Source organism: Drosophila navojoa, chromosome X (assembly GCF_054131105.1).
Source record: "Drosophila navojoa isolate 15081-1374.11 chromosome X, UAZ_NAV_1.0, whole genome shotgun sequence".
Classification (NCBI taxonomy): domain Eukaryota; kingdom Metazoa; phylum Arthropoda; class Insecta; order Diptera; family Drosophilidae; genus Drosophila; species Drosophila navojoa.
The window spans coordinates 13,655,727-13,681,933 of record NC_142895.1 but is presented as its reverse complement, the minus strand read 5'-3'; the positions used below and the strand labels follow the sequence as shown (position 1 = coordinate 13,681,933).

Below are 26,207 nucleotides of genomic sequence, written 5' to 3'. Positions count from 1 at the left end.
TCAAGGCTCTGCAATTGTCGGGTCAAGTAATATGCAAAATTCTGGAGCCCCAAAGGTTGCCGACCCGGCCCCGATGCTAATGAGATGCGCAAATTAAGGCTGACCGCAATGAGTAGCAGCAGTGGGCAGCAGTGGGCGTGGCCGCAAGGGGAGGGGGCGCACAGCTTAAATACGAATGGAAAAGGCAGCTGAAAACTCTTTCGCAGCAGTCAAAAACAAAAAAAAAAAGGCGAACAAAAATGGTAGCAAGAGAAATTGTAACAAAAAATGGAAGAAAAAATAACAAAAACAAAAGCAAATACGAAAAAAAGAAAACAAAAAAAGAGTATACAAAAGCAATAACAAAGCGAGGCTGTTGGCATTTCTCATATGCGCCGCTTGCTGTAAAACGGGCTGGAAATATTGTCTTGCCATTGGCAGTTGCTTTGAGTTGGCACCTACACAGGTGCTGCAGGCTGTCTCTATATCGTATACCGCGTATATCGTATATTGCGTGTCGACCACTATGTCAGTTTATCGTAAGTTCATGCACACATCTCAAAGTCTACAGTATATTTCGAATATCGTATATCGTGTATAATATCGTATGTGCTGTATATTGTGTAACATTTGAAGAGTATTGTAATTTCATGAATGCATCACAAATGCAGTACATTTCGAATATCGTATATCATGCTATGCTATATCGTATACTAAATTTATATTATATTTATTTTGTAATAATACATTACGAAAATCGTATATTACGTATATCGTATACTTTATTTATATTTTGCTTCCGTATTTTATATTTATTTTGTAATAATACATTACGAATACCGTATATCATGGTATACTATATCGTATACTTAATTTATATATTGCTAGCGTATTTTATATTTATTTTGTAATAATACATTACGAATACCGTATATCATCATACTATATCGTATACTTTACTTATATTTTTCTACCGTATTTTATATTTATTTTGTAATATATTTCGTATGTCGTATATTAATGAATGCACCATAAATTGTATAATTCGAATATCGTATATCATGTATGGTATATCGTATCGTATCAGGTGTTTTTTGTTTTGTACATGGCATATCGTATATCGTATATCATGAATCCTAGTTCGATTACCTATTTCGAATATCGTATTTTATATATCATATATATTATATACTGCATATATGTATGTATCATATATACCATTTATCTTACGTAGTGTATCACGTAACGCATACCGTATATCGAATATATTATTGTATTGTATATTGTATATTTAAATACATATTACTTCGTAAATCGTATATCGTAAATGTATAACAGGTATGTGTGCTTTACGTTACTATAACTTGTACTTATGTACATCTTTTATTGTACATCATAATAAATCATAATGTAGGAGCTGCCCTCTGCGGATGCCCCATGCATACCCCAAGTGAGTCGCGTATTTACGGCCGGTAAACGTGGCTAAGGGCGCTGAGATGGCAACTGGCAACTGGCAACTGGCGCTTACCTGTTGGCGTCTGCCACTGTTGCGATTTCAATTATTTTTCGCACGTTGTTGACTTTGCTCGCAACGCACGCAAATTGAAAGCGAAGCAACTAAAACAACGGCAAAATCAATGATGGCCCACACAATGCGAAACTTTGAATACCCTTTGCATGAGCGAGAATTGATGGTATCAATGGGGAGAAAAGGGAATATCGTATATGTCGAGCTCGATTCAGTTCGTTGTGGGAGTACATTTTATATAGATGTATACGATTTGATATGCTTTGGATGGTATCTTACATATATATAAGAGCAGTATATGTATATTACATGGTAAGAGTCTCTACTCTTGAATGTATATATATATATATGTATTTAGATCAAATGAATTCTCTTTAATAAGCCTGCTTTCGACTTAAGTCATCTGGAATGCTGGATAACTGGAAAAACAAAAGAGTTTTCATGAAAAGAACAGATGTACATTAATTTTAGAACAGTTTTATGAGAAAATTAACCCGATTAAGTAAATTTGGACTTATTTTGTGATTATTTATTATTATTATTTAAAAAAAATATTTTTTTGATATTATCATTATTTTCAAACTCGAAGAGATTCTAGTGTTTCAGTTCAAAAGGAATTTCTAATACATGCTCTATTAGTCGAAAAATCCATTCAAGTACCACCCAGTCAGGCATTCAAATGAAAGGAAATTCAATATGTCTATGATCTGAGTTTCTATAGATATAATAATTTTGAGATGAAAGATATTCATGATTTTCCTGCACTTCAGCACCTTCCCATGTCCAACTCTAGTACTCTAGTACTAGAATATGCCATATGAAGTGTTTAGGGTATTGCAAATAAATAAATAAATATGTTTCAGTGAACTTTAGCTTTTCGCTTTAGCTTAGTTGAGCTGCAGCTATGCTGGTCAAACTTTTCGGGCTTTGATAGCCATTTATAAACCGTAACGCGCAACAACGCCCCCAGCTGACTGATGGCAGCTGATTAACACATTTCGCTGAGCTGCATTGAGCTGGTGTGCTGCAGTTTGTTTTGGCGCTTGATTTCGTGTAAATCTTGTTGCCACCTCCAAGAGTTCGCTCCATTTGTCAAGGAGCAGCAGCAGCAGCAGCAGCAGCAGCAGCAGCAGCAGCAGCAGCAGCAGCAACAGCAACAGCAACAGCAGCAGCAACAGCAGCAGCAGCAGCAACAGCAGCAACAGCAGCAGCAGCAGCAGCAGCAGCAGCAACAGCAACTGAGTTGTGCTGCAAGTTGCATGAATTGTGTTGTAGCCTGAAGGACATGCCGCTGGCCCCCTTTCAGCTAGGATTTGCCTTCCCGTCTGCGCTCTAACTCGTATTTATTTCATTTCATTTATTTGTGCTATCGCGCATTGTGGCTGCCAAGCCGGAAATACAGCGCGTTGCAGTTGTTGCTGTTGTTGTTGTTGTTGTTGTGACAACACTTGAGCACAAATGGCATTGTCTATGCCAAGTTGCCAGCTAGTCGAGCGCAGCACAGCAAAACTTGGCAGCGTTTCGTTTGTCTCAGCGTTCGCAGCAGCAACAGCGGCAGCAGCAGCGGCAGCAGCAGCAACAGCGGCAGCCGATGTTGCATATGATGCACATAGCAATGTGCTCGATTGCCCCTCGTCCCGCTGCCCGGACTAGCTAGCACAGTTGCATAGCCTTGGCTGGCGCCCACTTAAGTATGCTAAGATTTCCGTTGCGCTGCCGCTGCGCTGCTCTATTATAGCAACAACAGCAACAGTCACAACAACAACAGCAACAATAATAACAAATAAATATAAATAATGAAATACAAAGTCATTTCTTGCTGACAATGATAGCTCTGTCCCTCAGTCTTGTCTTCTCTCTCTCTCTCTCTCTGCTCTTTGTGTCTGTGTGTGTGTGTGGGTGTTGGGCATGACAGCTGTGATATGTCTGCTCATAAGCAAGAGCAAGAGCAAGGGCAGAAGAAGCAACAGCAGCAGCAGCAGCAGGAGAAGGAGAAGCAACAGCAGCAGGAGAAGGCGAAGCAACAGCAGCAGCAGCAGCAGCAGGAGAAGGAGAAGCAACAGCAGCAGCAGCAGCAGCAACACCAGCAGGAGCAGGAGGAACAGCAGCAGCAGGAGCCGCAGATATTTTGTATGTGTCGCTGTTTGCTAGACAATCAAAGTGAGAGGCAACACTCAGCGAGAGCCTGTCATAGGGCAGCGGGGCAGCGGGGTAGAGTGAAAGCAAATCAGTCACAAAATAGACAGCAGGAGAAACCATTGCGTTTGGTGGTGTTAATGTGGTTCACAGCATTGACACATGCCAACGCCGACTCCTGGCGCGCTCTCTGTCAAACTCTGACTTCACAGACTCTGTGGGGAAATGACGAATGCTTTCAGCCTGGAAGCTGTGACCCGGGCGGATGATGCCCTAACCTACTGCAGTCGAGCTGAATAATAAATGCATTCAAATTATGCTCATAATTTTGCGAATTTCCTGTGAATTCAAGATGAAGAGATGGAGAGAGAGAGAGAGAGAGAGAGAGAGAGAGAGAGAGAGAGAGAGAGAGAGAGAGAGAGAGAGAGAGACAACAAGTATCTGAGAGATACATATGAAAAACGAAAAAGAGAAAGTGATTATGAGAGAGCGAGACAGAGAGGTGATGGAGAAAGTGAGAGGGGAAGAAAGAAATAGGAAGAGATAGAGACGAAAAGTTGGATACATATAGAAAGGGAAAGATATAAAGAGAGAGAAATTGAGGCAGAGGCAACGTCTGAGATTGAGAAAACGAGATAGAAAGAGAGTGAGAGGGAGAAGTAGAGAAAAGGTGAAATGTGTGATAGATATAGACAGTGAGAAACACCAAAAGAGAGAGGGAACGAGATAGAACTGTACACAGAGAGAGATGAAGATACAGAGTGAGATATTTAGATACGGGGAGATCGAGAGATAGAGAAATATGTAGAGAGAGAAGCCGAGAAGTCAAGGTGTGAGATAGAGAGCGATAGAGCGAGAGAAAAGAGGTGAGAAAGGTGGGAAAGAGGGAGATGCGGACGAAGCGTGGGAAGGAAGCAGAGAAAGACGGGTTCGGGGAAAAAGACAAAAACAGAGAATGAGAAAAGTGATGTATGATACAGCTAAACATTGAAGTGAAAGAATAATATAAGCAGAAATAAAGAAAAGAAAGTGAGAGCTATGCAGAGATAGACACCAAGCGCGCCAGAGAGAGAGAGATAGAGAAATAAGTGACAATCATCAACAGAAGTTGAGAGAACTATCCATCAGCAAAGACATTCGCTCATTTCCATTCCCAATCACGTCTGATTGGAGAACATTTGGGGAATCTGCTTATGAGCAGCTGCCGAGCCTAGGTATTCACACCGGAATAGAGCGAAGCCAACAGCTTAACGGGCTGCTCATAAGCCACTCGAAAGAGAGAGTGAGAGAGGGAGGGGGGAGGGAGACAAAGAGAGTGTGGGCTGAAAGCTAGTTTCACTTAATGCGAAATACGAAATATTGATGAATAAATGTTTTTATTTGTTGTAATGCGAGAATAAAAGAGACGCAATGAAAACATTTTAAATGATTATTCGGAATCTCTTGTTGCCAGCTCGTTGACTGTTTGGCAATTGTTGTTCATCAACAATTCCCAACATGAGCCACCTACCCACCTACACACATCTATATGCAAATGCTGAGAATAATAGACACTTGGCCTGAATGACAACGGGAATTGGGGAGGAGCTTGGGGCTCCTTGCTCGGTTTGCGACTCGATGGCAAATCAAAGGCAAAGCCGCAGACCGACGACTTTAGTTTGCCAGAGTGCCACGCCCACCACATATCCATTGGGATATATTGTTAGCAGAACTTGAGGCGAAAAAAGAAATAATACAACTAGAAGGGGAAAAGGGGGGAAAAAACATAGCACAAACGAGAACCGTAGAAATTTGCACTTGGCATCAGCCGAGAGAAAGAGTGACAATCTGTATACCCTATAAAGGGACTTACAAGTGGGCGTGGCAGTGGTTCAGCGGTGCTGCATTCATTCATTCAAATGAACTAATTACTTATGCAAACGCAGCCACAGAGAGCTAACGGGCCGCGAGGCACGCTCAAATATGCAATCGGTTATGGTTCTCTCATTTTTGCTCCTCTCTGCCTCACTCTGTCCTCCTCTGTCCCCCTCTGTGCCCATCTCTGTTCCTTTCTCATTGCCTGTTTGGCAATGGGGCAAACAATTGTCCATTGATTGACAAAGCGGCCGGAAAGCGTTCGTGGTGCATGCCCCACCACGGCGTTCAGTTGGTGCACTGAAAATATACATATATTGTACATGGTAATATGCATATGAAAGGGTCTCGAATGTCCTATATGAATGTTCTCTGAAATTTTGGAAAATTCATTAAATTTAATATAAAGAAGACATATCACATATCACATTGTGTTATTTAATAGGGAAATGATAATAGATTTGGTTTCATTTTGTTTTTTGCAATAGATCTATGTATATACATTAGAATAGTATTTATAATTGATTGAATAAATGAAGTCTGAAATTCTTATTAGGATTGCATTTGATATATGGATGTAAGTTTTTTCATGATATGTATTTGAATTCTATCGAACATGGAAATATATAATTAATTTTACTACCATAAACCGCTTTATTATTTAGCTCTGTCGCTAGATCAACCAAAAGAAATCATGCTCTCTCGCTCACGCTCTGAGCAAGATGAGCAAGAGGGTTCGTTTCTTTTCGTTTTTGTTTTCTGCTAAGCGCCTTGAGTTGAACTGCTCGTGCGATGCTCGTTGAACGAACATCGTTCAGAGAGAGAGAGAGAGAGAGAGAGAGAGAGATACGAGTGACGTCCGCTCAATAATTAAGCAAAGGCACTCAATGCAAACGCACTTCACATTCACACTCGCATACACATTTCACACACGCTCAACTCACGTACGCTCTTGATATGCTCAGCGAATTCAACACTCGCTTACATACTAATACATGCATAAGAGACTGCTTCCTACATTCCATTCAACCAAACGGTTGGCCTGCGACCAGAGCGAAAGAAAACAACAACAAAACGCTTGCTGACTCGATCAAGAGAGAGCTCGTTAAGGAACCGTTGCAATCGGTTGCTCTCTGCTTATTGGAGTGTTTACTTACTCTCTTGATTCACAAGCAATGGCAATTCGTTGCGTTTATATACAATTTCGATAGAAATTAAGAAGTTCAAATAAATCACAATCATATATTGATGTTTGATAATTGATAATTAAAAACTTTTACTTACTTTCGCGCACACATTCCACATATCGCGGAGAGCTAATAATCTAGATATAGGATAAATCGCAGTCGAGCAGACTCCGCTGTTTGCATCTCAGTCGTGCGCTCGTCGGTCTCGTCAGCCTCGTCAGACTGTCATATGCAGTTGGACGCGAAGTTGCGGCCAGCCTGACCGACACGAGCCGAGCCGGACGCGAATTCTAGTCGCTGGCGATCTGGCCGGGCGTGCAGCAGGAGAGAGTGAAGAGTGAAGAGAGTGGCGCGAATGGCGAGAGCACTCGAGAGCGCTGTGGGACTGAAGTTAAATTGAGCTGCCAGCGAGTTGCCAAAGGACACTGCTGGCGGCTGTCACTTGCCGCTGAAGTCGAATGACGGATGCCGTGCGGTACTTGCAATAGAATGCAATTGCCGCAGAACAAGCCCAGAATGGCAGTTTGTTCAGCCTCCTGCCCGCCTGTCTGCCAGCCCGCCAGCCCGCCTGTCTGCCTGTTAGGCATGCCCATAGCCGCGAGCTGTGGCGCCCCAGTTTGCCCAGCTCGACTCTGCCTCTGAATAAATAAAGAGGCGCAAATTAAATTTGAAATTTGTTGCCATGCGTCCGCCAAGGGACGTACAGTGGGGCCGGGAGTGAAATGTAAGTGAAATTGCGACTGCGACGGCGACGGCGACTGCGACTGCGACTGCGACTGCGATTGCAGCTCCCACGCGATGTAAACAAACGCAATCGACTGCGAGTTGCAGCTGCAGTTGCTGGCCACGATTATTGTCAATCACAACAACGTAATGGATGTTAATTTCACTCTGTCTCGCTCTCACTCATTCTCTCTCTCTCTCTCTCTCTCTCTCTCTCTCTCTCTCTGTCTGCCTGTCTCTTTGTATTGCTTTATATTATCAGCAGCGCAGTTTGATAAGCAAAAAGTTGCTCGCAAAGCGCCAAAGGACATTCATTAGAGCTTCTACACGCAGCACACAGACACACACATACACACACACAGACACACACACACACACACACACACACACACACACACACACACACACACACACACACACACACACACACACACACACACACACACATACACACACACACACACACACACACACACACACACACACACACACACACACACACACACACGCACACACACACACACAGACACACACACACACACACACACATACATAGGTACACACATAAGCATACTTAATATTTTTTTATATGCCACGACAGCAGCAGTAAATTTCTCACATAATTTGGCGTTTCCTTTTATATTCCGTTATCTTCATATTTCTAGCTTTACTTATTTCATTTTCTTTCATTTTTTTTTTTTTTTTTTACAGGGTATCAAGCTGGCGGCAGTATATGCGCCACAGCCGCAGAAATGAAAAATAAATATATTTCATAGAAATCCTAATTGAAAGAAAATTAAAAATTCAGTTTCATTGCAAATTCTGTTTTCTAGTCAAAATTCTTTCTATGCGTTTTTTGGATTCCATTTTTGATGGCATTTCCTTTTTTTTTTTTTGCAGCCACAATAAATTTGAATGCAATATTAATTGAGCTGAAGCTTGGCTTAATCTGATTGTGATTTATTTAGAAATATACAAAAATAAATTTGATTTCGATTTTTGCATTTATTTTGCAGTCTTTTAAGACTCTTAACTCTCTCTTTCTCACTCTCTGTCTGCTTCCCTCTCTATCTATCTCATGGCTGGCCATTTGCAGAGTATGGCAGCAGTCGAGCACACTCGATTGGCGCTATTTAATTTGCCTCTCGTTGTTGTTGTTGTTGTTGTTGTTGTTGTTGCTTAAGCATCATTTACTTGGCCAGTTGGCCTGCTCTGGCACTTTGACTTTGACTTTGGCCGGAGTTGGCTTAAAAGGCAAAGGCCAGCCAAGCCAAGCCAAGTGAAAGCCTTGCGGTGGCAAATGCCAACTTCCATATGCGCCGTACGTCCTGTTGTGCCGCTGCTTATATTTATGACAGCATTTGGGCTCGTCGAGTTTCTGGGGCTCCTCGGCCCAGTTATCAAGGTCACGCACCATTGAGCGCTATGCTCCAATCAACGTTCAGCTGCACTTGATGGCACGACATGAGAATATTTCGCTTATGTCGTTCGGCATTTCATGGATTCTCATAAAAAATTATAGTTTTTTATGGCTACCACATGCTACACTCCACCCCTGTCTCCCTCTCTCTCCCTCTCTCTTCATCTTGACTAATGATCTGTTTACTTGCAGCTCGAAACGCAGTCGACACAATGCAGACGAATGTGCAAATTGATTCGAAGAATCTGCGCAGCAACGATGACAACTTTCGTTCACGCAGCCATCACATAACCATCGAGGTGAGTGTGCCTTGGGCTAACTGTAATTAACAACCAATTTGCCAAGTTGCGGCAAGCAAACAATTTATGCACCGGCTCTGACATTGACTCTTGGGACATTCAATAATAATTTGAATATATGTACATACATATGTATATTAAGTGCACAAAAGCCAGACCAGAACAAGCCAACTCAGCCTAGCCAAATTCTCAATGGGGGCCTGGGGGGCGTATGAGTTATATTGGAGGCAAATGTCTGCGCTTGCTGCAAATCATTTAAGGCATCTTTTCATTAGTTTGACAAGTGATTAAACTGAAATTCTAATTGAAGCACAAGCACACGTGTACACAGACACACACACAAACACACACACACATGCACACACACACAAACACAGCTGCTGGTAGTTGGCTATGCTTAATTCATGCAAAATTCATAGCTTTGAAGCTAGAATTTGAGCACTTGTTGGCTAACAAATTTCGAGATTTTTAATATTAAATTGAATAGTAATAAGTAGGAAAATATTTATAATTAATAGCTGATTAAGTAAAGAAACCAAATAGACTACAAAAAATATACAATAAAAAGTACAATATACAATATATAAAAAAATCAGATTAAATAATTTGGCATTTTAGATTTTCCTGCCAGATATTATGATCTGATATTATAATCGTATATACAAAATTGATCATTCATAATGATTTTTAATATTTAATAAAAATTAACTAAAATTAATAATAAGTGACAGCAATATATACTAAAAAGCCTTTGTAGCCAGTGCTTTACTCATATTGTATTATCTCTTACCTCTAAATAATTTACATTTACTGAGCTTTAATATGTGCTATATTTAAATTTTAGCTTATAGAATATATATGATAATTTTTATTTACAGCTCATTTAAAAGTAGCTTAGAGAGTATGTATTCTTCTCGATTGACGTATTTTACTCACAACTCTTATATAATTAGTAATCCTCTATTGAAATCGCTCTTAACCAAGAAATCAAGTAGGAATTTAGGATTTCGATCGGGAGTGGTCTGGGCTTAAGATTGAATATTTCACTAAACTGCGAAAAAAGTCCGAGTATTACTTGCGACTTTGTGCCGTTAACTGGTTAGCTGAGTATATTTTGAGTTAGTCTGAATTTGTGATATAGATATAATAATAATGAACTATGAAAAAATACCAAATCATATCAAATAAACTACATATTTATGATCTTTATTTATTTATTAATCATATGGAATTTGAAAAATCAGAATGAGCGCTTTCAGCGAATGAAAGCACATTTTAAATGAATGCCAGAATATTGTTTACTGGGTTATCAGGCGAAAGCTAACTGACTGAAAGAGCAAAGTTGAGCTTTGTGCAGACAGCTGCCGGCAGGTAAAGAGAACGGGAGAGAGAGAGAGAGTGTGTGTGTGTGAAAGTGTAAGTAGAGCCGGATGTAATTGCTTTAATACAAATATAGTTACTCAACAATGACAACTAACTGTTAATATATAAAATCTTATCAATTTAAAATTTTTACCTTCCAATTAACATAACTAACCGTTAACTATAGCACAAGTATGGGAAGCAAAAGTCAAAGCAGTGCAACAAGTGTTTCAAGCTTTTCGGCAGCTGTGCTGCTGCTCTCTCTCTCTCTCGCTGCGCAGACGCGCTGCCTCTGTTTGTGCAGGAGCTTGAAAGCTCTGCGAAAGCTTCGCCTACAGCCGCTGCCATGGCACGCAGCATCAGTCAGCTGCGCTGCACACTAAACCTAAACTTGAGGCGAATATCAGCAATGAGAATCATCTGATTTTTGTTGTTGCTCCTGCCGCTGCTCCTGCTGCTGCCACTGCTGCTGCCACTGCTGCTTCGTTGCTTTTCTCAATGAATGAATGGGCCCCCGTCGGCCGCTGCCGTCGCTGTTTGTCGAGCAGCGTTGAGACGTGGGTGCTCGCGCTGTCGCCGTCGTCGCCGTCGCCGTCGTTGTCGTTGGTGTTCATCAGTTGGCAGCGTCGTCGTTTGCCGTCAGTCGCTGGCAACATTTTGGCGCGTGTTGACATGCTAACGAATTTCGGTTAACGCGACGCGCGAAGCTTTTACCGTTAAACGCTTTCAGTTCAGTTTACCGTTATCCGCTTGTCATACGCTTCAAAACAAAATTGTAACCGTAAAACAACAGTTGCAACTTGGCTTGCCTTTGGCCTCTTCTCAGTTCCGTTTGTTTGTTTCTCGCAAATAACGCAAATATTTTATTTTGTCTTTGTTTTGTTTTTGTGTTTTTTTTTTTGTTGTGTCCTTTGTTGTTGTTGTTGTTTTGTTCATCTCGTGCTGTGCTATTGTTGTTGTTGTTGTCATCACGATTGTTGTTACTCTTCAGCCTGTCTTGTCGCCAGCCAGCCAGCCAACCAGCCGAGCGGCAAAAAGGTGGCCCAAAACCGTAGGCAAAAGTATTTTTAAACAAAATTGCGCTTTCATTATAAAGTATATACAGATAGAGATTAGTATATATACGTGTATATACTATATATTTTTAATGTGGGGCCACTCATAAAACACTTTCATCAGATTTTAGGCGGACATATCCCTTTGTTCTGTGCCAGTGCATGTATGTGTGTGTGTGTGTGTGTGTGTGTGTCTCTGTCTGTCTGTGTGCCGGCATTCTGTTTGGCGCGTAAAATGGCGTCTGTTATCAGCGAGGCTGCTTATCAGGTGCACAGGCCACTAAATCACTGACTCGACACACAATAAACATGTTGCTGTTGCTGTTGTTATAGCATTGCTTTCGACAGGCACACACACACACACACACACACATGCATACACATGCACACTGGTACAAGAAATAAAACACAAAGCACTTGTCTGCTGCATGTAAACGGAATACATAAATATCAAAATGTGCGAACGTGTCCTCATCTCTCTATGTGTGTGCGCCCGTGCGTGTATGTGTGTGTGTGTGTATCTGCGCTAGTGCGATTATCATTTATTGTTTACATTGTCGCTGCATTCGCCAACAACTGGCAACAATGGCCACGCGACACTGACGAACCGTTAAAATCTGTGACCGGAAACGGAAATCCATGTAATGGCATTTTTAATGCCGACTATTTCTAGCTAAAATGCGTTTTTAATATGGCATTTGTCGGTGCCTAACGGAACCCTATGCAAATATACACGAACACACTGACAGACACACACACACACTCATACATACACACATACATGTAAGCCCCCACAAGCATAAATACATACATAAATTCATATCACATAGAAGTGCTCAACTTTCAAATGGCACTCTAGCAGCACACATACATTCAAGCACACACACACACACACACACATACACGTTGCTGTTGACAGCACTTCAATTGTTGCCAACTTAAAAACTAAGGCAAATGGCTTATGACATCAAGTGGTTGCAGACGCTCCAGCAACAACAATTTCTGTTGCCTACTTTTGAGCGCCTGCAGCAAAAAGTTTGAGTTATTCAGCGAGTGGAAAAAGTGTGAATTGTGTGGAATGCCAACAAGTTGGATTAAATACATATAAATCCTAATTAATTGTTGCAGAGTTTTTTTTTTTTTATTAAATGAGTGTGAAAGTTGGGGCAAATGTGAGAGAAATAAATGAAATAAATTATTGAAAAGTTAGTTTGTATAAAACTGATGGAAAAAATATATAAAAATAATGAAAAAATGTAAATAAAAATAGAGAAAATAATATATACATATATAAAAAAGACCTAAGCCATAAATAATTATTTGCAGGGCTTCAAATTAATTTAATAAATAATAATAATATTAAGTATTGGTCGAGAAGCAATATAGAAAAAGTTAAATACTTTTTAAAAAAGAGTAGAAAATGTTTTATTAAAACAGAAAAGTTTAAACAATTTTTAGATATTTTTTAGAATTTTTTTTTATTTAATAATAAAAGGGGAAACATTATAAACTATATATAAAACAACAATCAGCATATATGTTTTTTTTTTTTTTTTTTTTTTTTTTTACTTTTTTTATTAATTAATAAAAATTTTGTGTTAAAAAATTGTAAAAAATTTGTATATTTTTATAAAATTTAATAAATATATAAATATATAATATATATATATAAACTCAATATGAAACATGAATATTTTTATAATATAAAACAAATCAATAAATATTAATATACAGAATTAAAATTTATTCACCCCAAAAAATTAAATTCCCCTTTAAAAATAATGAAACATTTGAAAAGCTTTAATTTACCATATTTAAATGACTGGAAAAAATATATAAAATTATTAATAGGCTCTCTCATATGAATAATGCTCATAAATAATGCATCAACTGAGCAGAAACATAAAAACAAGTATAATTATATTGATATGCATATAAAACATTTTTAATATGCCAACTACTCCAATGACATTGACCATGAGCCGTTAAGGTCAAGCGTTTGCAGCTTGTTGCATGCGACAGCGATAATCGTAAATATTCATAAATATACACAATATGTATATATGTATATTGTTATAGTGAGTAAGGGATAGCAAGAGAGAGAGAGTAATATGAGAAAGGAATAGGGGAATAGAGGGAGCGCAATCAAGTCTGTGCCCCGCAGGCAACAGCAACAGCAGCAGCTCTGCTCAGTTGGCGTGAAGAAGGGTATGGCTGGGGGTGTCTATGTCGCTTTATCTTTATAAAATTATGAATGCGAAACAGACCAACTGCCAATTTGCAGCAACAGCAGTTCAGTTCAGTTGAAGGCTTGCTAATAAAAGGCCAGCGGCACTTGGGCCAACGCGGCGCCAGCGATGCCAGCGGAGCCATCGACTCAAGTGTGGCCCAAGTGCAGCTGGAGCTCAATTCAAATGGGATTTTGGCTCATTGTGTCAGACTGCATTCGAGTGCGTGTCGCTCGCTGCTCTCTGAATGGGCCGCACCTTAGAATTGGTCAAGAGTCGCGAAAGGTTTTTCGTCAGTCGCCCGAAAATGTGGAGTGGCAAGGGGAAGGCAAATCAAAGAGCGAGCTGCCAGCTTTTTGTAACTTATTCAAGGCAAGCAGAGACAATGGGCGTTGCTGTAAATAGAGGGTTGATCACAGCTAACCTTGAAAAGTGCAACAAGTTACGGGAGTCATCTGAGGATAGAGGTTACAGAGTATCTATAGCTAAGCCTTGACAGATAGTTAGCCCAGGATAGGTTAAGGGATGCATCTGCTTGCAACTAGAGGGTATTTCATAGTCAAGCATTTATGCATTGTTAACCTAAAGACTAGACCAAGTTCAAGTTACATGTTCTCATAGTTAGCCTAGGGCAGCCAAATAATGTCATCTGCTCTTTACTACAGGGTATCTTATAGTGAAGCATTTATACATTGTTAGCCTAGTAGTAGATCAAGTTAATGGTGTTATTTTGGTGAAGTTAGAGGGCATCAAATAGTCAAGCACTTTTACAAATGCAGGTTTACAGTTCCGCCAAGGCCATGGAGATTATTTCATGGTCGCTTGACCATACATATTTATTTTTCTTAGGGTATCTCATAGTAAGTCATAAATTAGAGGCTATTTGATAGGCCACTCATAGGCTACAAGTTTTCCACTGACCCAGGGTTATACTAGTATAGTTAGCGAGTCGTTATAGGGTATATTCCAGCTAAGCATTTACACTTAGTTAGCTTGAAGGCAAAGCCAAGACAATGGACTGATTTGGTTACCGTTTGACGGTATCTCATAGTTATCCACAGTTATCCATAGTTATCCATAGTTATCCATAGTCATCCATAGTTATCCATTGTTATCCATAGTTATCCATAGTTATCCATTGTTATCCATAGCTATCCATAGCTATGCATAGGTATCCATAGGTATCCATAGGTATCCATAGGTATCCATAGCTATCCATAACTATGCATAGGTATCCATATCATCCATAGTTATCCAGAGCTATCCCTAGCTATCCTTAGTTATCCCCAACTATCCCAATATATTAGAAGTAGTTACAGAGCATCTCCCAGCTCAGCATTTGCACATAGTTAGCTTTAAGAGCTAAGTCAAATTAATGGACACATTTGATTGCAGTTAGAGGGTATCTTATAGTTCCCCACTCACACATAGTTAGTCTAATGTAGTTAGAGGGCATCTCTCAGCTCCGCATTCACACATAGTCAGCCGCCTTAATAGCTTGGCCAAGTTAATGGAGTCATCTGACTGACATTGGATGAATGTGAATGCGCTTTTGCCCTTTTTGCTTGATTTTTTTTTTTCATTTCATTTTTTTCATTTTTGGGCTATTGCCCACTTAGCAATTCAGGCAAGTTAAATTGTACATAAGCGTTTGAGCAAATAGCGCGAGCAGCCGCAAAATACAAAAGAAAAATCTAAAGAAATTGTTTTAAATGGCTCGAAGCCGCCTTGGCCATTTGGCAAACACTTTGCCTAGTGGGGGGGTGGGGGGCTAGGGGCAGTTGCGGCGGAGCTTCTTCTTATGGCGGGTCACTGACTGCGCTAGACCAAAACAATGACAATGACTGTGTGTGTGTGTGTGTGTGTGTTTGTGTGTTTGTGTGTGTGTGTGTGTGTGTGTGTGTGTGTGTGTGTGTGAGAGAGTGTGAGTGTTGTCATTGCTGCCATTGTGGGGCACTCAGCTAGATTATCATATTACATTTGGCTTTTTACAAGTCTCGACTTTGATCACACGCAAAAATATGTGTGATTTTTTTCATTTTCCTTGCCATTGGAAATGCCCCAGGCTCGGTGTATATTAAAAATCTGAAATTCAGCTGCCTGCTATGGAATTTGACTTGATTTGTTTGCCTTTCACACGTACGCATGGCTCAGAGCTTGGCCAGGGCTGGAAATATGAAATGTGCCCTGGTTTACCTAAGGCTTCTGCTTGGCTGCCCACAGGCGCAAATCGAGTTAAACTTGCAAATTGGGCTTGCCAAAGGTACACACACACACACACACGCACACATATATACTAGTGTAATATACATACATATATATGTAGTGTTTGTCTAACTAAAAGATAGTCCACTCAAGGCGCAAGTTGTTGTTGTTGCTGCTGTTAGCTTCACGCCTAAAAATAAACGGTCAACGAGCAACCCACACACACACATACACACACTCTCCCTCACTCTCTCTCTGTGTGTGTGTGTTTATGTAATTATGTAAGCCACTTAGGCTAGCTCAGTTTTAATGCAGTTAAAACTTGTCAGCACCTTTTAGGCATAATCGTGTTGATTTAAATGTTTGTCGCAGCCATGGGAGGACAATGTCACAGTTAATAACAGAACAGAACGCACGCACACACACACGTACATATGTATATGACCATATGCTAGAGTAGGCCAACGCCCAACACACCTACACACACACACACACACACACACACACATGAGCATAACAGCTCTCGCTCAACTTTCTACAGGCAATAAAACATTTGCAGCATCATTTTGTGTTGCTCGCTTTTTGGTCTAAGGCAAAACCGAGTACAGTAAAGCATGTTAACACTTCTGCCTCTGTCTGTGTGTGTGTGTGTTCATCAGAATTCATAAAATTTCAATTAAGCGCACACATATATACACACTCACAGCTCGTTTATGCCTGAGGGGTCTGTCTATGAATGTCCGAGAGCTGTGCGAGTGAATGAATCAAAGCGATCAATGTTGCACTCAAACAGAGATTTACCAAGAAAAGAGAGGTTTATTAAAATAGAGGTCCACTAAAGAAGTAGTTTATGGAAAAATGGGTTTACGAATAGAAAGAATTACCTTAGAAGAGGTTTACTAAATGAAAAGTTTACTATAAAAGAGGTTTACTAATAGAAAGGTTACTAACAGAGAGGTTTACTGAAAGAGGGGTTTACTAAAAAAAAAAAAAAATATATATTTATATATATTTGCCAAAAGAAAAATTTACCTAAGAAGGAAAAGTTTAGTAAGGGAAAATATTACTATACTCAAATAGAGATATTTTAGTGAAAAAAAGAGGTTCACCAAAAAAAGAGAGGTTTATTAAAATAGAGGTTCACTAAAGAAGTAGTTTATTGAAAAATGGGTTTACGAATAGAAATAATTACTTTAGAATAAGTTTACTAAATGAAAAGTTTACTATATAAGAGATTTACTAATAGAAGGGTTTACTAACAGAGAAGTTTACTGAAAGAGGGGTTTACTAAAAAATCAAAAGAAAAAATTACCTAAGAAGGAAATGTTCAGTAAGGGAAAATATTACTAAAATAAAGAAGTTTACTGAGTAAAGACGTTTGCAATATAAAGAGCACTACCATAAAGGAGCGGGGAACTACAAATAAATATATAGTAAAATACAATGTGATTTACATTGTGAAGGCTTTTCCCCTTAATCCCGATCGTTGGTATTGTTCGTTCAATACCATTTTCATTTATATCGCATCTACATAAAAGTCAAAAGTTAATTCGCCTTGCAACTTTTAGTTAAGTGGAAATAAATACGATTATTCAGCTACAGTGATTCGTATACAGTTGCAGCTCAGGCTTATTAAATATTCATAATTTCAGTTGCGTTTCATGTAAACTTTTGGCATTGGCAGCTGAAACTTAATTTAAATAAATAATTGGAATCTGTGCAAAGGGGGAAATTAAGCATTAAACTAAATACTTGTAAATATATAATGAAATGCACTTGTCACACTGCCAGCCCTTCTATGCGATTCTCATTTAGTCAACACTTTATTACTGCCTGTCTGTCTATCTCTCTCTCTCTCTTCCTCTCTCTCTCTCTATCTCTGCTATTCGCAGAAATTCAATTGAAATTCTTGTAAGCCTTCACGCATACTAGATGTATCCATTGTTATACATATGTATATGTATATGTAGCTATAGCCAGTGCTCACTGTATTGTGCTTGCCGAAACTATGTATATCCCAGCGGATATTGTCTTCATCTTCTCTCCAACTGCTTGTCGAACTGCCCCGCTGCGCCGCAGCAACAGCAGCAGCACACACACACACACTTACAGTGCATATGAAAAGTTGTGGTCATCTATTTGTCTCCTGTGTCTCCAGTGCGGCAAGAGAAGGCAACGACGTAGTCGCATTGTCCTGTCTGCTCGCATTCATTGTTGTCTCGCCCCCTCTGCTCCGCCCTGCTCTGCTCTGTCGTCTGGCTACCTTGCGATGCTGGCTGGCTGGCTGGCTGTCTGCCCTTTGCCAATGTAAACAATTTAATTTGCTTAGTTGGCGTAATATTCGCCATCAATAAAAAGAGCGCAAGTTTTTTGGGGAGAGACCTCAATAGATAAGCAGAAGAAGAAGAAGAAGATGTGCATTATGTGTATATATAGTATATGTATATGTGTATATGCATGTATGTGTCTCACACACAATGACTATCGATAACAGTTGGGTTCGTCTTGGCCTTGGATTGCACAATTCATTGGCTAGCTGGCTGGCTCTGCAATTGAGTGGCAAAGCCCACTTGAAATAAATCCAAGCAACACCAGACACATACATACACACACTCACACACATACACACACCCACACACTCACACACACACACATTGTTTAGGCCTAACATTAAATCGTTATGAACAACGCCTATTGTGCCATGTGTTCTCCCTCTCTCTCTCTCTCTCTCTCTCTCTCTCGCACTCTCGCTACCCTCACTTATTGACCGAATTGTAATTGTTAATCTCCTGCATTGATTTTCCACTTGACGCCTTTGTGTGCGTGTGTGTGTGTGGGTGTGTGTGTGTGTGTGATATTTAGGCCAGGTTCTTGTTGGCCAAAGTAATTGAATTAACGCTCAGCCATTGACTGATGAAGTGCTGGCTTCCACCCAGGGCCACGACAAACGTGAACGTTTCTTCAAAGCCGGCCAGCTGGCTGGCCGACCGTCTCTGGTTACGTTCTCTCAATTAATTGCATTCGTTGTCAGATTCTGCGCAACGTGGCGTATGATTAACGCATCGACAACAAGTAACAACAGGCAAGAGATGCGCACTGATCGAAGATGAAATACCCTGCGAAGGGCAAAGCGTGAGAAAAAGTCGAAGAGGCCTTAGAAAGCGAGAGTTAGATAGATAGATATAGATATAGTTAGATAGATATATATAGATTCATTGTATTTATCATATTCATTCATATTCTCAAAACTTGACTCTATAGACAACATCCAGGAGTAAGAAATATTTAAAGTCAACAGATAGAACATCTGTTTATCTCTATATGAGAGATGATCAATCGACCCGAACCTCTGGCAATTGTATAGCCATCTGATGATATACCCAGTGAGGGTATTAAGCGCCAGCAATTATTACTGCTTCATAGCGCCATTTATCCTCGATGGAGACAGCAGGCTGACGGGGCTGACGGGGCTGATGGGTCTGATGGCTTTTTAAGAACGCGTTCGTCATCAGCCGTCTGACATCAGGGCCCACGAGGGCTTCATGAATTACTTATGAAAGGAGGCGTGGGCCTATCTGGACGCAGTTTCCTTTATGAACAATATGCATCTAATTGAATACGTTTCGCTTTTAAGCCAATAGTCGACCCCTCCTCTGGCTCCTCTGTCTCCTCTGGCCACCCACCTGAAGGGCTACGCTCCAATTGCTTCGCTCTCATAAGCTCTGCCCATCAACTGGATAAAAAGTGGCAAGCGAAGTCTTAAAAGTGCAGCGAACGTAGCAGCATTAGCTAATTGCAAACAGAGCGTAGGGAGAGGGCCAAGGAGAAAGAGAGAGGCAGAGATAGAGAGAGAGAGAGAGAGAGGATGAAAAGGAGAAGCCCTTTAAAAAAAGGCTACAAATAAAATTTGTATATTACTTTATATAAGCTCTGGCTTTATAAAGTCACTCTTCTGACTCTAGACTCTCTAGAGAAAAGGCTGCAAAATATATATACATATATATAGAACGCCTCTCTATGCAATTCTCATTAAAATCTTAAAATGAAAGCTAGACTTTCTTGCTGAAAGCAACAAATTTAACTTCATTATTCAGTAGGCATTTACAAGGCATACACGAGTTCTTCTACCTTACTCATATTGACGCCTCCCCATGTAATTCTCAGTAAAATCTCTTGATTAAAGCTTGACTTTACATGTGTTTTTCCTGCTGGAAATAGCTTAAATCAGGTTTTATTATTCAATATGCATCTATGGGGCATACACTAGTGTACTTTACCGCTAATAGGGCCTCTCTCTGCGCTTCTCAGTGAGATCTGAAGCGTAATGTTTCACTCTAAGCGTGTTTATCTTTTGCAGAATAAAAAACTTTAAATGAGTTTGAATATTTCCCGAACATCCTCAGGGCATACACTAGTTCTATAGCCCTGCTGCGCATATTTTGCTGTTAATATAATCTATAGAGATTAATTCTGACAACCTTGCCAACAGAAGATGGTTAGTGTGAGTGTGTGTGTGTGTGTGTGTGTGTGTGTATCTTGATGAAGCTGGAAAGATTGTATATGCACAATATGGTTGGAGGCTAGGGACAGAGAGCCCCAGAGCAGAGTGGGGCAGAGTTTTGAAATATGCAGCAGCTTCGCTTTGACATGCTTATCATGAATCATTTGGCCAATTCATGAATAACAAGCAATTATGCGGGTCGATACCAAACAAAAACAGCTAAGGAATGCAAATCAACGTATCGCCAGGAGTCTAGGTGCGTGTGTGTGTGTGCGGCAGACAGCTGTCAGTTGAGCAGCTGGAACTGATTTATGCATCGCATATGGCATTCAGGTCTGGGGCCCAATGCCCAAGCTCAATTTCACCTGGTCATCAAAAGGTGGGCAGAAGACGAAGAAGATGATGAAGAAGCGGAAGACGTCGAGCCCTTCATCTGTTCTAGTGCAAAGTTTTGAGTCAAGTATGATGTTTTGATGTTTGAACTTTTGCTTCCATTTGTCATAAGTTCCGCTCTCCATCTCCCCATCTCTCTCTCTCGCTCTCTCTCTCTCTCGCTCTCTCTCTCCCTTCCCTTCTCTTTGTTGAAGTGCAATAATTTATGCTAAACGCACGCCCCGCTTTTCAAGCAATTTCATTTAATTTTCATTAGCAAAAGCCGCAAATTGGTAGCAACAGCCGAAGAAACTTTGGCCCGAAAAGCATTTTTCATTAATATTAAAATATTCAAATTAAGAACGAGAGTACGAGGCCAACAAACATGGCCGTGGGCGTGGCCATGGCCGTGGTTGGGGCAACAATAACGAAAATTTGGCGACTATATTTCAGCATTTAGCTCAGCCAATGCTAGTGCCAAGCGTCGTGTAACAACTTTGTACACCCTTTGCCACGCCCCCACGACCTGCCCCTGCCACTGACTTGGCAGCCGCGTAGCCAAGGTAAACACCAGACTTTGGAAATTTCAAATTCATAGACGCTTTTCCTGCTAAAATAATTGTAATTATGAGTATTTTCATAGTATTTGAATCTTTGGGCAATTAGGGAAAAAAAAAGAAAAGGCGAGCCAAGCAAAGACAGTTCCTTTTCCTTACTTTACTTTATTTTTTTGTTGTTGTTGTTGTTGTTGTCAGCAAATTGGTCAGGCTTAGGCTAAGGCTTTGGCGTTGATTTTAATTAAGCAACATCGTCAGTATATATAAAGTCCCTCGAGCTCGAGCTGAGGCAGCTGCCCCTGCTTCTCCTGCGCTTGGTAATACCGAATCGGACCTTGTGCTGAAATCTTAGCGACCCTGGCCATAAATCAAATAAACGCCAACTAAGCCGAATCAGTAAAGTGAGCAAAAAGAATCAACTACAAATAAATAGAAGCCCATGGCAAATGCTGAATACCCTCACAAAGCGGTATATATACTAGACTATTACAAGAACAAAATATGGAAAAAATATATATATTTGTTTCTTTTATATTTTAAGCTATTCTGTGTCTATATTTTTAATTTCCTTTAATTAGTGAAAAATTGATTATTGAGCAGTAAATATATGTAAATGTGTAAATATAAAATAATGTTTAAAGTCAGAGAAAAAAATATTTAAAAAAATTCAAGTCCTTTAAATTTCTGTTATTTAAAAAAAAAAAAATAAAAATAAATAATCAAATAATAATAAATAAATAAAAGATAAGTAAATAAATAAATAAATAAATAAATAAATAAATAAATAAATAAATAAATAAATAAATAAATAAATAAATAAATAAAATAAAAATAAATAAATGAATAAAAATAAAAAAAAATAAAAAAAAAAAAAATAATTTATTTTTAATTTAAAAAAAATTATTATTGGATATTTTACATATGTATATTAAAAAATATGTTAAATATATGTATATATATATTAAAAAATATGTAAAATATCTAATGCGTTTTTTTTTTTTTAAATCATTTTCCTTTTAGTAACAAAATAAATTTATATTTTTATTTTTTAAGTTGATATTTGTATGGTTGCTATTAATTTATTAATTTTATTTATTAAATTTAGCTAAAATTCACAATTGAAATCAATTAAGTGCGCAAACTCGATGCGAGCATCGATATGCCCGCTGTGCATTGTCAACTGATACGCGCAGTGGATTGAGTGGGCAAATGGGCGGGGCTGTATATAATTTTTTTCTTTCATTTTATTTAGTTTTTTTTTTTTTTTGGCGGCATGTCTAGGTTCACGGTCAGAGCACATGATAAAAATTGACACCATTTGCCGGACTAAGGAGAGAGGAAGAGAGAGTGGGAGAGCGGGAAAGAGAGAGAGAGAGAGAGAGAGAGAGAGAGAGAGAGAGAGAGTGGGAGAGGTGTAGCAGCAGTGAGTGAGGATTGAGAGAAAGGAAACAGTGGGCAGTAAAAGGACTCGCCTGCGTTTTGGTCAGTAATAAAAATGTCATTGCATTAGTGTGAATGTGCGTGTGTATGTGTGTGCCTGTGTGTGTGTGTGTATGTGTGTGTGTGCGTAAGTAATAAAAGTTTAGTATGTGACACATTGTGTGTTATATCCTGATGTTGATGCTTGTTGTTGTTTATGCTGTTGTTGCTGTTATTGTTGTTGTAGTTGTTGTAGTTGTTGTTGTAGCTGTTGCTATGATTGCTGTCGCTGTCGTTGACCCCCCACATGCATTAGCCCAGAGTCAGGAAGTTAGCACTTTAGAGCCCAGCGCCCTTGGCCATTCGAAAGGCTTTAGATCCGAGGGGCAATATTTTGCCATTTGCCATTTGCCATTTTGGCCATTATCGCCATTGGCCATTCCCGAATGCAGATTATGGCTGGCTGTGTATTTGCCAATTGCCAATTGGTAGTTGAATGAGTCGAGGCCTTACTGTACCACCGATGAGGAGTGGGAGGAGCAGCAGGAGCAGGAGGCTGTTGAGTTGGCTGTGGGGCCAACGATTACGCGTATTTGCTTTGTGTTCCTTGCTGGCTGTCAGTCTGAGGGCGACATTTGCCTTGATTGATTCGATTTGACTTAATTCACGCATATTAATCATACGCCCCGTGGCAACGGGAATGAAAACCAAATCAAAGCCGAGGCCACGCAACTCAAACTGAATCAAGCAGCAGCAACAACAACAACAACAAACATCAGCTTTTCTCAGTAAGCAAACAGTCCTCGAGGCTGCTGAAAAAGTAATTATGCATAAAACATCCAAAAGCTGCGACTGAGGCGAGCTGGCGTAGGCGCGAGGTCCTTGGAGTTGAAACTGGAACTCGAACTGGGACACGTAGGCAGGCCTAATGAGTACTAAGTACTGCCTGCCTGGGCTGCCAGGCCAGCTGCCCGAGTTTGTCGAGCTGCCAGTTGCCAAGTTGCTGCCGTCGTCGTCGTCGTCGTCGCTTGGCGTTATTTATTGATTACGTGTCATATCACTCATACGCAACGTTGGCTACGTTTCGATTGAAAACGTAACGGAAAATGAGACGTGCTGGGGCCAGCGGCTGGGCCAGAGGGACGAGCGAAACTTGTGCAAATAATTAAGTGCGCTTAAGTGATTTGCCCGATGGAGACACAATCAAACTGCCAGCTGAATGAAAGGGGCAACGCGTTGGATAGATGGATAGATGATGACGATGACTCTGACGATGAGGATGACGCTGCCAGCGGCACAAGTCACTCATCAATTTTGTTTCAGCAAGTAGATACGCACACACACACACACACACACACACACACACACATGTATATGTATTTGTTCAGCTCTCTTTCAACTCAGTCCGATGAACCCCCGGAGGCGAAGCCGTTTGAAGTTCAGCTGACTTTCGGCTCTGCCTGCATTTCCTAATCAAAACTTCGTCATATTTATTTACTCAAATTGAGTTTATGCCCCGCTAGCCCAAATGGCACCGAAATATTGCCAACTGTCTGTCAGTGAGGGAGTGCATTTGCCACGCCCACGCCCAGTCAAGACCGCAATTGCACAAATTTAACAAATTCTATTTGCTTTGGCTTCCTTTCATGTGAATGGATATGGATAGACAATTGTAATTATTGCGAGCGCTCTGCTTGCCAATTGACATGTCAAATATTTGTATCGCATAGCTGTCATATACATACATGCACACACATGTATTACGTATTGCTCTCTGCTCAATTACAAGTCCCAGAAATCGAACATCAATTTAAGTGCATTAAATTCGGCTTCGATTCGAGGTCGGCATACGAAAAATTCCAATAGTTCGCTCGAACTTACATCTGTGGTTAGCTTGAGGCGCTCTCTGTCAGTGTATGTGTGTGCGTGTGTGTGTGTGTGTGTGCGTGTGTGGTTAGTCGAGTTGCGGCCTTTGATCAAAATGTGAAAATTTTTCGAGGTTTTGTTGGCTCAACAAATTTTCACGAGTTGTTCAAACAATTGTCGAACCGAGTCCAAGACGCGGCAAGACTCGATTCTGATTGAGAGCAATGGGCGAGGCCCGGGAGGCGCGCCCATCGCAGATAACCTGGGCGAGGATAAGCCCCTGTTTGATGGCTTTGTTTGACTGCCCTCAGGCTCATCAACAAATTGCAGCACTTTTGTTGCAGCGCATAAATCCCAATGGCCTGCAGGTAATGCAGGCTAACCCAACCCAGTCCAGAGACAGAGACAGAGCCAGAGTCAGGGCAAGGCCAATGGCAGGGGCAACTTCCCAGCAGCAGCAGCAGCAAGGACTGTGCTTTGTTTTGCCAGATTCTTTGGGGGAAGGTCGCTGGGTAACTGGCTGTTGCCTTTAGCCGGCGCTGGGCGGGATGAGGCAGCGCCTGGCTGGTGCTCAAGGTCAGCGCGGCAATTAATGTTGCAGTTACACGCACACACACACACACACACACGCACGCACGCACACACATGTACAGCTGTCTGCAGACACGTGGCTGAGAGCTGAGGGTATTAAGAATGCATATCTCATATGCCAGCCGGGCGCAAATAAATATGAATAAGTCAGAAGTGCATTTTAATTAACTGCCCGCAATTGTTGTTTGCCCTTGTTGCATGTACGGCGATACCCTCCGCCTCCCCCTCTCTCTGACTGTGTCGGCTTAATCGGGTGAGCTGCCCAGCTCGAGTCCCAGGTGCATTCAGCTGAATCCCAAATTGTATCAGAGCGAAACATGGAAATCTGCAGCTAATGGAATGAAACACGGTTCAGCTGCAGCAGCAGCAGCAGCAGCAGATATTAAACTGAATTAAACAACAGTGGCTGCTAACAGTATGCACAGCTATCACTTAGACAGATGCAAAGCGCTGTAAATATTTCATTTTGGATTTATGTAAGCTCATATCAAAAGTGAATGACAATAACTGTAATTAAACTGAAAAAAAAAAATAAATAAAAAATAACAAATAAAATAAAATATTATAATAAAAAAAAAAATAAATAGAAAAAAAATATATATTCTCTACTATATAAAAAAGAAAATATTTATGATGCATAAATAAATCCGATTTATTAAATTGCAAATCTCCATTAGAGATCTTTGTTGAGCTACAATCTAAAGAGATCTTCAAATCGATAACAATTCCATTCAGATACATTCTGCATATTCCGATTATTGACTAGTAAATTCCGTTAGATTGTGCTATTAATTATAGAACCTTCAAATATTCCCCCAACTCATCAAGTGTGAAGCGTCTCTCGTGCCAAATCTTTGTATAGTTCATCAATAATCGATAAATATCGATAGTGTGTCATGTATCGAAAATCCTTTTAATGCCGTCA

At 40.2% G+C, this 26,207-nt stretch overlaps 1 protein-coding gene across 1 annotated transcript in view; it reads left to right on the top strand.

Annotated features, from left to right (window-relative positions):
- The window catches only part of LOC115565476 (inactive dipeptidyl peptidase 10), a 181,940-nt gene that overhangs the window by 23,303 nt on the left and 132,430 nt on the right, over positions 1-26,207 (top strand). The window contains exon 2 of the mRNA XM_089264046.1: positions 9,020-9,126. Within this exon, the coding sequence (XP_089120172.1) occupies positions 9,040-9,126 (87 nt within the window). The 5' untranslated portion in view covers positions 9,020-9,039. The remainder of the gene's footprint in view (positions 1-9,019; positions 9,127-26,207) is intronic.